The sequence below is a fragment of the Sinocyclocheilus grahami genome, unplaced genomic scaffold, assembly GCF_001515645.1.
Source record: "Sinocyclocheilus grahami isolate Dianchi unplaced genomic scaffold, SAMN03320097.WGS_v1.1 scaffold172.1, whole genome shotgun sequence".
Classification (NCBI taxonomy): domain Eukaryota; kingdom Metazoa; phylum Chordata; class Actinopteri; order Cypriniformes; family Cyprinidae; genus Sinocyclocheilus; species Sinocyclocheilus grahami.
Genome location: NW_015505351.1, coordinates 1,377,122 through 1,391,449, shown reverse-complemented (window position 1 = coordinate 1,391,449; position 14,328 = coordinate 1,377,122). Strand labels below are relative to the sequence as shown.

The 14,328-nt window shown below is 37.0% G+C and overlaps 1 protein-coding gene across 1 annotated transcript in view; it reads right to left on the bottom strand.

The window, feature by feature from the left end:
• LOC107593518 (myoferlin-like) overlaps nucleotides 1-14,328 on the bottom strand; it is a 34,742-nt gene that overhangs the window by 7,657 nt on the left and 12,757 nt on the right. The window contains exons 4-23 of the mRNA XM_016283257.1: nucleotides 12,763-12,871; nucleotides 11,852-11,936; nucleotides 11,477-11,610; nucleotides 11,244-11,372; nucleotides 10,644-10,706; nucleotides 10,442-10,492; nucleotides 10,324-10,354; nucleotides 10,126-10,241; nucleotides 9,705-9,878; nucleotides 9,262-9,265; nucleotides 7,839-7,978; nucleotides 7,597-7,706; nucleotides 7,326-7,518; nucleotides 4,987-5,142; nucleotides 4,777-4,908; nucleotides 4,525-4,688; nucleotides 2,695-2,809; nucleotides 2,364-2,466; nucleotides 1,072-1,208; nucleotides 798-968 (exon numbers count right to left, since the gene is read on the bottom strand). Of these exons, the coding sequence (XP_016138743.1) occupies nucleotides 798-968; nucleotides 1,072-1,208; nucleotides 2,364-2,466; nucleotides 2,695-2,809; nucleotides 4,525-4,688; nucleotides 4,777-4,908; nucleotides 4,987-5,142; nucleotides 7,326-7,518; nucleotides 7,597-7,706; nucleotides 7,839-7,978; nucleotides 9,262-9,265; nucleotides 9,705-9,878; nucleotides 10,126-10,241; nucleotides 10,324-10,354; nucleotides 10,442-10,492; nucleotides 10,644-10,706; nucleotides 11,244-11,372; nucleotides 11,477-11,610; nucleotides 11,852-11,936; nucleotides 12,763-12,871 (2,317 nt within the window). The remainder of the gene's footprint in view (nucleotides 1-797; nucleotides 969-1,071; nucleotides 1,209-2,363; nucleotides 2,467-2,694; nucleotides 2,810-4,524; nucleotides 4,689-4,776; nucleotides 4,909-4,986; nucleotides 5,143-7,325; nucleotides 7,519-7,596; nucleotides 7,707-7,838; nucleotides 7,979-9,261; nucleotides 9,266-9,704; nucleotides 9,879-10,125; nucleotides 10,242-10,323; nucleotides 10,355-10,441; nucleotides 10,493-10,643; nucleotides 10,707-11,243; nucleotides 11,373-11,476; nucleotides 11,611-11,851; nucleotides 11,937-12,762; nucleotides 12,872-14,328) is intronic.

Sequence of the window (14,328 nt, the reverse complement as noted above, 5' to 3'; positions counted from 1 at the left end):
CCGGATCGGCTTTCACCGTGGATGAAGCGGAGTCCAGCCCGGGGTCGTCACATGTGGTTGCTGCAAGCCCGCCCGCCACGCCGTTCTCAAGCCCGTACGCTGCCGCTCACTCAAGCCCGCCAGCCGTCGCTCACTCAAGCCCGCCAGCCGCCGCTCACTCAAGCCCGCAATGTGTGACACTGTGTTTTTCGTTGTGAAAGCAAAACTACTTTGTTTGGCCTTCCAAAAGAGGACACAACTAGAAATCAGTGGTTAAGTTGAACGATTCAAACGTGAGTTTTGAGCAGTGTAGAGTAGCGCTTGTTGTTTGTCATTTCTCCGATCACAAATGCAGACATGGTTTTATGTTTACGCGGCGCAATGCAACGCAACGCATAAAAAGACAGTAGAAGTCATTATAATCCATAATTATGTCCCCACTGGATGCAACAAATGCCTCGTTTATAATGGGTTTTAATGTTTTTGAGTCGTCACTTCGGCCAGGACACGGCATCACAGTATGGTAAGGGGCGTAACATTTCCGTCACACGCTTGAGGTATTCGGCCAATCACAACGCACTAGATAGCTGGCCAATCAGAGTACACCTCGCTTTTCAGACCGATGAGCTTTGTAAAAATCAACGTGTTTCAGAAAGGCGGGGCATAGAGGAGAAACAATAATGTACAGTATGTGGAAAATAATGTGTTTTTTTAACCTTAAACCGCATAAACACATTTCATTACACCAAATACACAAAATAATGTTCTTTTTAGCAACATCATATGACCCCTTTAAAATAAAAATTCAGCATGCTAACCAGAGCTCCTTCCAGTTTGAAAATAGCTGAGGCTCCAACCCGATCAGCAGGTGTCATCTTCCTCCTCCAGCGCCGCCGCCGGAACGTGTCAGATGATCGCTGCTTCCTGTGGAACTTCAAGCCAATGAGTGAGGAGTATTCCCATCCCTCTGCATCTCCTGTATCCTTCCTCTGCATGTCAAACAGTTAGGAAATACACATTATAAAAGCACAATCTAACATACATTCCTAATTAACTTTGAAAAATCTTTTAAAATGCAGAATATACACTTGCTTCAGCAGTTTTGGCACCAGGAATCCTTTTGCGAGGTCGGATCATTCTTTTGCGACGATGAACATGGTACATCTTCTCCGCTGCCACCCAGGATTTGGGCTTATCATCAGGTGGAATAGTGACACCATATTCCCAACCTAAACTCACAAATACACATCATTTAAAGCTGCAGTCCATAACTTTTGGCACTCTAGCGGTTAATAAACAGAACTGCATGCATCTTGCGGAAGAACATTGTAGCCGAAGCTACTTCTCTCTGTTTATGTCTATGATGAATCACGCAGGTACTGGGGTACTCCGCAGCGGTACCTACCCAAACCAGTCTAAAATAGTCTGGGTATAAACACTTCTTATAGGTGTTCTGTAGTGATTAAGGACAAGCCGAAAACACGGTTTGGAAAATGGATTCATGGTGTACTCGCTGATTATATAAATTTTGTAAATTTTGAACTCAAAAAAAAAAGTTACGGACTGCAGCTTTAATTGCACAGCCCAAATATTAAAATTGGATCAACTAAATAAGTTTAAATCATTACAGCATGGACTTGCTACAGCCATTAGATATACAGCCACGCTGGTGTGAACATGTAAGATATGCTGATGCTGCATGAATGGGCATACATAAATCCAAGAGCAAATCTAGACCGGTGGAGCTGGAGGAGGTGGAGGGTTTCAGAGGAACTCTGATAGCGCACTGCAGGATCAGCTTACAGTTAACACTTGAACCAGACTATTTAAATGTTGAGCATGCAAGCTTATTCGTTGTAGAATCAGCAGAGGCCAATCAATTTGTGCCATCTTGTGATTGCATGTATAGGACCTAACAGCCTGTCATCTAAAGTTTCATACATCTTTCATGACATGTGTTTAATGTGTAATGTGCTCTAGTGTGAATATGTAAAATTTATTGTAAATAAATTCTAGAAAATTAAGTGCCAGTCGGTTTCTTAAATGAAGCTAAGGCATGACTTCAGAAGACTTGAAATATTGCACACGTCATATGGTCTACTTGGTGCCTTTATAGTGTTTTTTCCTCCATTTTAGAGGTCGCCTCTGGTCACTGTATATTTTCCTTTCATCAAAAAGAACAGTGAACATTCAACTAAACTTGATCTTTTCTGCTCCACAGAAGAAATTTAATCATACAGGTTTGGAATAACAGGCAGATGAGTAAATTGTCAAATTTTTTTAAATTAAGTATTTTTTGAAAATTCTTTTAAAAGCAGCTCAATTGTTAAGAACACATGGCAACACTTCTAACAACAACAAAAAAAAAACAATGGCAGGCTCACCCTTTTCATCGACAGCTCGGTTGTCATCAAAAGTCCAGATATCCTCCCACTTCCAGCCAGGTGGGCATTCAATCTCTGTAGGTCCCTGAACCTTTTCTCCATTCTGTAAATAAAGGATAATAATGGAGAATAACAGGATTTTTGAGAGATTATTATATACATTATATATTATTATTTATAATTACTACTATTATAAACCATTCTTTCTTGGTTTCACTAAGATCTAGATGTACTACTGCCGCAGAGGCGGTTTAAATAGAAATCACAAATAAATGAGCAAATGGCTTGATTAGACATCTGATATGAAGCAAAGGCCGGCAGGTGCTTTTACCACGTCAGTGTAAGGCTCTGCCGCAAGCTTCCATTCTCCTCCTGGTAATCGAGTCTCGTTCTCATAGACCTCATCCACGAACTCAGTGTGTCCTGCATCAGCCTCAGTCAGCAGACTACCCATCCACCCAATAAAAACATAATTTATTGACTAGACTGTAACTGTTTCTGAGGAAAATATGAGTGGTGGTCGTCAACGCAAAACTTGCCATGGATGCCACCATTATTGAGCATGACCAAAACTGCAAATCTTCTTGGTTGAGCAGTTTTAAAGAAATTAGAACACCTCTCCAAAAAATGCTCATGTTTTTGTCGGGCTGAACAGACACATGAACAGCTGTTCAATTAAATTAACCCTCCTATCACATTTGGGTCAGTTTTGACCTGGAAGCGGCATTTAAAAATTGTAAAAACATTCATTTTAGTACATTAAAAAAAAAAACATGGATTAAGACTATCAGAATACACATCATTTACTTTTTTCAGCTTTTTAAAAATAATTTAAGAGATATAACCATTTAAGCTAAATTGTTACACCTTTCAATTCAGGCCAGTTTTGACCCAGAAATGGACTGGGTTTACACTTGAAAATATTATTATAATTTTTATAATATTTTTTTTTTAATTAGCTAGATTTGTATCAAATTACTTTTTTTCAAACTTCCAGTATCTGACAACTCCAAGCCTGAATTTTGTTGGTAAACTTGAATATGCACACACAAAGATAATACAAACAGACGGTGACATAACAAATAAACTATTTCTAGTGAACTACAACCCAAAGGGGTGTTAAAGGGTTAGTTCACCCAAAAATGAAAATTCTGTCATTAATTACTCACCCTCGTGTTGTTCGAAACCCGTAAGACCTTCGTTCATCTTCGGATGAACGAAAAGATATAATAAAATATTTACAAAAATGTGAGGGATGTACTCACTTCTGTGAGATACTGTAAGTATTACTCCTGTAATGCTTAAAACAAAATATATTTATTTTATAAATAAACTTCACTTTTTGTATAGAAAAGGTGATCTACAGCCTGAACGTGCAATGCTTTATCAATAGGTGGCAGCAGAGTGAAATGTGGACTTCAGCCCTTTCAAACTCTTTTCCTATTCAAAATTAGACTATTTGTTCCTTGAACTTTTGCTTAAAGGGGTAGTTCACCCAAAAATTAAAATTCTGTCATTAATTACTCACCCTCGTGTTGTTCGAAACCCGTAAGACCTCCGTTCATCTTCGGAACACAATTTAAGATATTTTTGATTAAATCTGAGGGCTCTCTGACCCTCCCATAGACAGCAAGGTAACTACCACGTTCAAGGTCCAGAAAAGTACCAAGATGATCGACAAAGTAGTCCGTGGGACATCAGTGGTTCAACTGTAAAGTTACAAAGCTATGAGAATACTTTTTTGCACAAAGAATGAAAATGTGGAATAAAGTTGTTATTTTTGTTCTCTTTGCGCAAAAAAAAGTATTCTCGTAGCTTCGTAACTTTACAGTTGAACCACTGATGTCACACGGACTACTTTGTCGATCACTCACAGATACAATATGTTTTAGTAAAAAAAATATTAAATTATGACGGTTTTATTAGCTCATGTTTTTCCAGGTCAAAACTGACCCTGCAATGTAAAAGATGTATAAACATTTTTTAATGTGATAGGAGAGTTAAAATATTTATTGCACTGAATTCTTGGCCTTTAGTATAACATTTAGTGTTGCTAGTTTGTTTAAATGTCTACACCTAATTATGATAAATGGCAATAATGATGCTTGGAAATGTGCCAACTATTTCCAAATGTTTGTGTTGAGGGTGGCGAACAACTCACGTTTTCTCTGGATCAACCCGCCAGTCACCCTCCCACTCCCAGCCAACCGGGGGCAAAAAATACTCCTGCTTCAGCTTCACTTTGCTTGTGACATCAGAAAACTTGCTACGACTCAGCAGACCAGTGGTGCCCCATTTCCCTAGAACCTGAGCCTGGTTCTCATACTGTGAGAGACAATGGTTTAAAATGAGCTCCTAACTCAAGACTGCTTCTCTCCAGACCTAAAAAGCATTTAAAAAAAACAATATTTACCAATTCTGCAAATACATTGAAAATTCCCTCTGCATAATGATTGAACTTCTTCTCTTCTGTTGCCAGCCCAAGCCACATGTTCACACGTAACTGGACGGGAATTTTCAAACCTTTTTTGTTGTCCATGGGATACTGTTGGAAAAACAGGAATCATGGGTTACTTTTCATGAAGCAAAGTTTAAACATGTTTTATGTCATATGTTTAAATACCTTCATAAAGATAGTCTTGGTCTTCCCGCAGTATTGACCACATGCCTGCTCACTGTAGGATGAATAGAGCACTTGATGGGCTGGGATGCGAGTGTATGCTACCCTCTTCTCTCCTCTCAACATCCAGATAATCACATCAGGCATGCTGTTCTGAGGCTTTGAAAAAAGATGCTCTGAGATTAATGTTGATACAGATGATGTTTAACAGTCATATTCTATTAGTCTGACCAACAAGAATTAGCTCAAGTTCTGATCTAGCACTAGTCTCTGACCATCAAAAGTATACTGTACAAAAAACATTGGTTGCACTGGTAGAAAACCAGCTCCACTTTTCTTCCTGAGAAGCCAGTTTGTCTGGAGTTGTTTACTAGGCACCATAAAGGACAAAATGTGTGCTTTACAGGAAGAAGTAATAACCGAATTGCCACAGTTTTTCATGTTTGTGGCATCATAAAAGAGACTCAGAGTTTTGTTTGAGGTTCATAGTAGCAGCTAAATATTCAAAAAAAGTGATATCTGTGAAATAATCAGTACATTTTACTTTTTAGATGATTTCCACAGATTTCCAATAATTTCTTCTGCTTGTAGCCTTATAGTGCTATGCAATGATTGGAGTATTTTCTTTTAGCTGGTCTAATATCGTCATAACCCTGATCAAGATGGTAATTGTTTCTCATGTGGATGTCTGTAAAAATACATTTACATGGCACATCAGTGATAAAATTCATAGATTTATTCACAGTGGAGAAGCTAGTTCTGTGATTCTACGAACCCGGGAACGAGCTACCCACGTGGCCAGATTGTCTGCTGTAAATAAAATAAATTTTATTTACCAATTTTTTTCTTATTATTGTGCAAAATGTATAAAAAAAATAATTTATGGCAGAAGATCAGTGTCCGAAGATCAGTAAGAAGGATTTAATGTTAAATGTATTCTTATTCCAAGCATATTTTATAATATATAATCCTATTTATGATTTATTTAAATCTCCTGTTTAAAAATAGGAAAATAGATGCATTATAGCTGTATATAATTATACGCGATATAGTTATGTATATAACACACATTTTAAAACTGTTTTGCATACCTGCTGCTGCGATAATAAAGACCCAATTCGAATGTTTACATGCTTTTCTTCTCTTTCTGCTCCCACTCGCTATGGTGGAGCAGTTATAAAATAATGTTCTTGTAAATTCTTTCCAGCATTTCAGAAATAAATATGCATGCAAATCACAGCAAAGCACGACAGTTATCGTATGATGTTCGGCAGTTGTCAAAAAGGATTTCAACTGAATTTTGAATTAATTTCGGTTACACTTTATTTTGATAGTCCACTTTAGACATTCTACTAACTATAAGTAACTTTGCAACTACATGTCAACTAATTCTCATTCATTTGCAACTATATGTCTACTAACTCTCAGAGTAGACGGTTAGGTTAGGTTTAGGGTTATTAGAATAAATTGACAGTCAGAATGTTGTATGTTGTGGACCCATCAAAATAAAGTGTTAGACGATATTAAGCAGACAGTCTACTAATACTCTAATGACTGCTAGTTGACATGTAGTTGCAAAGTTACTTACTGTTAGTAGAATGTCTGAAGTGGACTATCGAAATAAAGTGTTACCAATAGGGCTATAGTCATAAAAAATAATACCAACCCTAAACCACATGTAAAAACAGACATGTCAAAGAGGGCAGTTCTTGGTTAGACTAAGTAGCAATGTTGACCTGACTTTGTTGATAGTGAAAGTCTGGCTATGTGAGACTAACCAAGTACTGGTAATTTAAAGTATAATTAAGAGCTATGGGGTGATTTCTTTTTTTTTTTATATACAGTATATATATATATACATGGGCAGAAACCTAAGGAAAGAAAAAGGGACAGCAGTGGTTGAACAAAACAACTGAATTTGAGTTTGTAATATTTGGGAATGCATCAATATTACAATTCAGTTTGATACCGATTAACTTCTAATTATTTTAATGGATGCTAACTGATAAATAGCCGATTAGTAAAATTATACACTAATTTGTCTAAACAAATAAACACATAGCATACAAAAAATTAAATAAAAGCCATTTTAAATTAGGTCACAACATAATGTACAGTATGAAAAATTAATATTGTTATTAAATTATTCGTTTCTAAAGATTAACTGTGCTAAGTGAGCACTAGACAGCACACTTGAATTAAAACATAAGGTAAATGAGCATACAAAACTAAATATCCAGAGTCAGTATATTTATAATCGCCTTACTAGTAACGATTACTAAAAAAAAACCCTTTGTGTTTCCCTAATTGTAGCTCCAATCCTACACAGGATAAAAAAATACCTCCTCAGCGAGTTGCTTGAGTTTGTCCAGCCAGCCTTCAATGATGCTCAAGCACTTATTAACATCTGTGGCTTCCTCAAACAAGTGTTTTGCTCCCTTCATGATGTTCTCCAGAGCACGGTCCCGTAACATCTTTTGCTGGATGTCCAGGGCTGTGAGATTGGGCTTCCCCTCCATGTCAGGAATTCTGAAACTGAGACACAGGAGTTTGTATTAGTTAAAACATGCATGACAAAAATCATGATGAATGTTGAGCTAAAGTGGATATTACCTGCTGATGTCTTCCATTAACTGATTGATGAGCTTCAGCCAGATTTCTACTAGCCTTGCATCTGTAGCTTTGGACTGTACTGCAGATTTTAACGCACTGAGGTTGGTTTGCTGCAAAAGGACGAATCGTATTAACAGGTTTGATGCACAAAGAATACATTTTATTCACACAAGTTGAGAACCACTGGTGTGTGATGTAAACAGAGAGTGTGTACTGCTAGAAACTTTAAAACATTCACTTACCAAACGGTTAGATATATACAGAATGGTGTTCAGTGAGTCTAACCGGTGACTGATATCCTCCCAAAAGGATGTGATGGCAATCACAGGCTTGGTGTCGGCCCAGGGCAGGTAGTAGTAATTATTAGTTTGATGATCTGAATCTTTTAAGTGTGACAAATATGCAAAAAAATTTAAAAACCACGAAGGGGGCCAACACTTTTTCACACCACTGTATATACATATCTATGGTCTACACTGGATGCGGCGCGGCACGACACGACAAATCCCCGACAGAAAACTACTGCTGCGTTCCATTCATGACGTATTGACACAAATTTCAAATGATTTTCAACGGTCGTTTTGTCGCGTCCAGTGTACTAGACAGACTTTAGCTGTTGCGGCGCAGACACGGTGTTACACACCTATCGAGAAGAAACAAAGTAACCTCGGCATCCGATCGCAGGCCTTCAGCTCCTTGAGTTCTCTCCAGTGCTGGAAAGCTGATCCGATATTTACTCCTCCTACTTGCCTTAAGCCTTCTTTAGTTCCGCAGATGTTTTCCTCTTTTGTTTTTTTATCCACCATCTCTATCTTTCTGTCACTCGGCTCGCTAATGTGAGCACTGAACGCTCTCTCCTCCACATCATGAGTAGACATGCACCTTACTGCTGATTGGCTACAAGTTTGTTTTGCTAGTCGGCCCGAATCAGTTTTCTAAAGCATTTTTGAAAAATCACTTACCCCACCTTTAAATAGTTCACCCAAAAATGTGCTAAAAATGTACTCAGCTATGCAAGATGTAGATGAGATTGTGTCTTCATCGGAACAGATTTGGAGAAATGTATTACATTTATTATTACATCACATGCTCACCAATGTGAACGGGTGCCGTCAGAATGAGATTCAAAACAGCTGATAAAAATGTCACAAGTAATCCACATGACTCCAGTCTATCAGTTAACGTCTTGTGAAGCGACAAGCTGCGTGTCCGTAATATGTTTTTAACGTCAAACCACTGCTTTAAGCTAACATACAAGTCATGTAATCATAATATTGGTTTCTCCAGGGAAAAAGCCATCTCTTCTGAATCGGTGGAGAAATATGTAAAGGTCAAGCACTGTTCACAAGCGAAACGGTCCAAAACAATTTTGACAGTGGATTTTGATGTGAGAGGACAACCGGGGATAGACTTTTTTTTTTTACTGGAACAAGTGTTTACTGGAAGAAGTGTGGTTATGATTTGGTATTTTGCCAGAAGTGATGATTTGAAATGTCTTAATTTATGAATTTTTTTCTGACAAACGCACAGCTTTTCACCTCACAATGTTAATTGATGGACTGGAGTCATGTGGATTACTGTGTTGATTTTATCAGCTGTTTGGACTCTCGTTCTGATGGCACCAGAGGATCCATTGGTGAGCAAGTGATGAAATGCAAAATTTACATCTCTAAACTCGTATACATCTTGAATTGACTGAGGGCGAGTAACTTTTCAGTAAATGTTCGCTTTGGGAGAACTAGTCCTTTAACTTAAATATTTTCAACTTCATCTGCTAGTTCAGTTATACTGAACAGTTTCTTGACTAATAATTTTTAAACACGAAAACATACAGTATGATCAAAATGGTCATGAACATAAAATACCGGCTGATTTTTTCAGTCGTTAGCTTAATTTACATAGAAATTTGAGAATCAGGAAAATGATGTGTGTTTCTCAGCACGGGAGTGTTAACAGCCATAGTGACTCAACAGTTAATGGCAGGGAAATAGTTTTGTGTCAGCTAGTGCAGTGCCACCTTGAGGGATCAGGAAGTGACCCATTGTGCCAGCTCAGCATCCCTAATGTTGCCATTTCCTGGACTTATAATAGACACCAAATCATATGACCCCCAAAAAGCTCTGGAAAACATATGCATAAGGAATAACTGTAATACTCTGGGGGACGTCCTCAGCCCGAAACACTTTGAGTTTGAGAGTAACCCATCGAAGAGCTACACCAGCGGGCAGCAGCAAGTTACTCTCCACATCATCTTTGTCATTGTCCTGCTCCTTCCTTTCCACCTGCCAAACAGACATTAACCAGTGGGATCAGCTAATACAGTTTGTATAGCATGTTTTTTTAGTTTCAAAATGAATGACTGGCAGAGAGCAGGGTTTTATTGTTTAAAAAGTATTTTAAGTGTGTGCTATTGCATATTATAAATAAGAAAAGAATGGCTTAGAACACATTTTAATGAAAAAAAAAACATTTATAGACAAATACTGTATTTGTCAATCTATAGTGTAAAGTTATGTTCAGGGGACGCACCGGCGGTTCATCACCCGTTCCCAGCACAAACATGCTAACTTTGAGATAACCCTTCGCTCCTGAGCTCGAGTCATCTGGGTCATTCAGGAGAATCCATTTCTTCATAATACAGTGAGCTGGGATGAAAACATTTTTTTTTGTGATCAATTCAACTACAGATAAAATGTAATGCATATTTTGTGATTAACAGAAAATTACCTGGTTCATGATAGATGTAACCAATATCGAGCTAGAAAACGAAATACATAAGTTCATTTTGAATTACAGAGTGGGTCTCGTACAAAACAAAAATACACTTTGGATTTCACTGAATTACCTTGAATTCACCCATGAGACAGTCTGCTCGGAAAGAATTAGAGTTATACACCTGCAGAAAAGAAGAATAGCTTCATCATCAGCAACTCATTCATTAATCAATTAAATCATTACATTAGATTTCTATTTTTCATTAAATATGATAATTTATACATGATTTAAAAAAAAAAAAAGCTGGTGACCAGCACCAGCTTCTTTCTTACCCGGAAGCTTACAACCTCATCAAACAGTTCAGAGGGCAACATGTTGACATTAAAAAAGAAGATCTGGAAAGAGTGATACATATAGTACTCAGTGACATCAATTTTAGGAAATAATGCATTTTCAAATAATCAGGCATAGAGTATAACATTTCAAGTTGGAATTTCACTTTTTTGTGTTCCCACATTCTTCAAAATATCATCTTCTGAGTTGAGCAGAAGAAAGAAACACATACAGGTTTGGAACAACTTGAGGGTAAGTAAATGATGACAGAATTTTCACTTTTGGGTGTTCACTAGTTCACTAAAAAGTGAAATTTCAATTTAAATTTTCAATTTTATTTTTACTTCCAGTGAAGACCAGCAAAATACCAATAGACCAATATAAATCACAAAAATGTCAATTTATTTTTTCACACAAAGCGTTATTGGAATATAGCTTATTCAACTGTGCGGACCACTTTTATGATTTTTTAAAATGTTTTTACAGGCTCACTATAAATAGTTGTAGTATGGAAAAGTGAGGATGAGTGCATAATAACGGAATCATTTGATCTATTGAACTATGTAAAGTACAATTCAATTAAATCTTCAACTTTATACCTCATCAAAGTATGGGTTATTTCCTTTCCGGATCCTAGTCCTGTGTGTCTCTCCACACACATGCACTTTGACCACAGGTTTGATGTTATTTCCAGGCAACTGACGTCCCTCAATCACCCGCACACGGATCTTTGATAGAAATGGCATTTTAAAATAACTAATAATAGGTATAAAGAGTAAGCATTTAACGTAGAAACCATACTGTATTTAATGACTACAGCACAATCCCGTACCTGAAAGTCTTGAGGTTTATTAGCCAAACTATGGCGTTTTCTGGTCCTAGACCGAATTTTGTGGCCGGGCTCCCCAGGAGATGTGACTGCGCCCCGTCCCCCACCATCAGTGACATCTCCCTCTTCACCCCCCGCTGATCAACGAAAAAATAATACATAATGCAGAACATCATGTGTTAGTCAGACATAACCAATATGGCAAACATGCAATTAAAGCCAAAATCTTTTTTGCAAAATAAGCTTCACAGATTCTTGTAATTGATCTCCAACCATGAAGTATCTGAAAAATGTAGTTTTCACACCATCAAGCATGTCATCTGTCTAACACTCCTTTGCGAGATCAAATGGAAAAGCATTAAAGCACACTCAGCTAACCTGTGTTTCCACCATCTTGTTGGTCCTGTGGGTTTGTCACAGCACCGGCAGGTGGCTCGTAGCCAATCGTCATGCTGATGGTTGCCTACAAAAGGATGCAGCTAATTATCTCATAATAATGTCAAATACCGACAGTGTCCAATGTGGAGATATTGACAGTGATGCTATCAATACCAAGCTCATTACCAAATTAGGTGATCAGATATTTATTTTTGATGACTATGTAAACATGTTTCTCAGGTATATGTAATGACTAAACTCAAATTAAACAGCAATTTAAAGGGATAGTTCATCTGCCTTAAAACAAGACGACGACAACTCGTCACAGTGAATCAGAGGTAAAAAATGATATAAATACTGTTCAGTTTCTTGCACAGACCAATTGTTTCGTGTCTTTACACATCAATGTATCGTCACGAGCCGCAGGATTTCATTTGGTTTTGTCTGTGTATGTTTTTTGGACTCTCAAAGTCGTGATTCATATTCACTTCCATTATATGACTGACAGACTGCAATGGTTTGAGTTAAAAATCTTTGTTTGTGTTCAACTGAAGAAACAGACACCTACATCTTGGATGCCCTGGGGGTAAGCAGATAAACATCACATTTTCATTTTTGGGTGAACTATCCCTTTAAGCCTGTAAAGTCTGCTGTGCAATAAACAGTATCAACTGTTTTAAATAAAGCTGACAATATTACTTGGTAGTTTAAATTATTTTTACAAACTGGAAAAAGCATTTAATAAAAGAGCATGCAAATGATTTTAGTTTCGTGCAAATGAGTTCTGCGAGTGCAGATTACAAGTGTACCTGCTTATAGCAAAATGTGTTTCAAAAATAACAAACTATATATTAAATATATTTTCTTTTGTGTGTCTGTGTGTCTTAAAAAGAAGGGGAAAAACCACCCACTCCTATACTCTTGCCATTTTCGTCCACTAGAGCCAAGTTTTTCACTGGGAGAGACTTAACTTGGCTACTGGCAAGGTCTTTTAAAGAGACCTTTGCAGAGCCAATTAACCTAAAACAAAACACAAAAATATGCATATAATTAAAACAAAGTCCTGTGGAAAATCAAGCAGGCTAACTGTACCATGTTTCAGTAAAACATCACATCTGTCTCATATAATGTTTCAAATGCTGCTGTGTGAACTTTTCATTTGCATTTAAAAACAGTCCGGGAAAAATGTTTCTTGTTATGAAAAATTATTCATGTTCCTGGTCTTATTGTTAATCATCCAAGAGTAACTATTATTTAAAATAAAATAAAAAACGAACAAAAATACTTCCTTTTTGGAAAACATCACCAATCTATAATTTTTTTCCAACCACTGCCATCCATTATATATCTAAAAAAAAAAATCTGAAATATACCCGACTGAGGAAGTGCTCAGTAATTGCTTTTTCTATCAGTCCATAAAATGCTAATAAACAGCAATGGCAAACAACACAATGCAGGAATGTTTCCATGGGAGAAAAGATCTTTGTGTGCTCTAATCTGTAAGGTCACAAGACAGATCTCCTCCAAAAGTAAATAATGCCATGTAGATTAATACTGTGAACAGGACATTTAGTAGGTCAGCATCCAGGATTATTAATTCTAACACCACAAACAACGAGACATTCAGCATTTACCTTCTGAAAACATTGACCTGTCAGCTGTCCACATTTGATTAGAGGGATGTTGTGATATCATTTGTGACCCTGCACCACAAAACCAGTCTTAAGTCGCTTGGGTATCTTTGTAGCAATAGCCAAAAATACATTGTATGGGTCAAAATTATTTAGTTTTCTTTTATGCCAAAAATCATTAGGATATTAAGTAAAGATCATGTTCCAAGAAAATATTTTGTAAATTTCCTACTGTAAATATATCAAAACTTAATTTTTGATTAGTAATATGCATTGCTAAGGACTTCATTTGGACAACTTTAAAGGTGATTTTAAAGGCACCTTCAGATTCCAGATTTTCAAATAGTTGTATCTCTGCCAAATATTGTCCTTTCCTAACAAATACCATACATCAATTGAAAGCTAATTTATTCAGATGATGTATAAATCTCAATTTAAGAAAATTGACACTTATGACTGGTTTTGTGGTCCAGGGTCACATTTAACAATAAATAATGACAAGGGTACGTCCACAAACATTAGACCATAGCACGCTGAGCTCGGTTCATGAAACAAACAGCACACACATCTGCGTATAAGATTCATAAAACTATCAACTTTTTTTTTTTTAAAGTCTTAAAATTCTGCTGGTAATACAAAATTTAAAGCAAATGTTTAAAGGAACACTCCACTATTTTTGAAAATAGGCTCATTTTCCAACTCCCCTAGAGTTAAACAGTTGAGTTTTACCGTTTTCGAATCCATTCAGCCGATCTCCGGGTCTGGCGGTAGCACTTTTAGCTGTAGCTTAGCATAGATCATTGAATCTGATTAGACCGTTAGCATCTCGCTCAAAAATGACCAAAG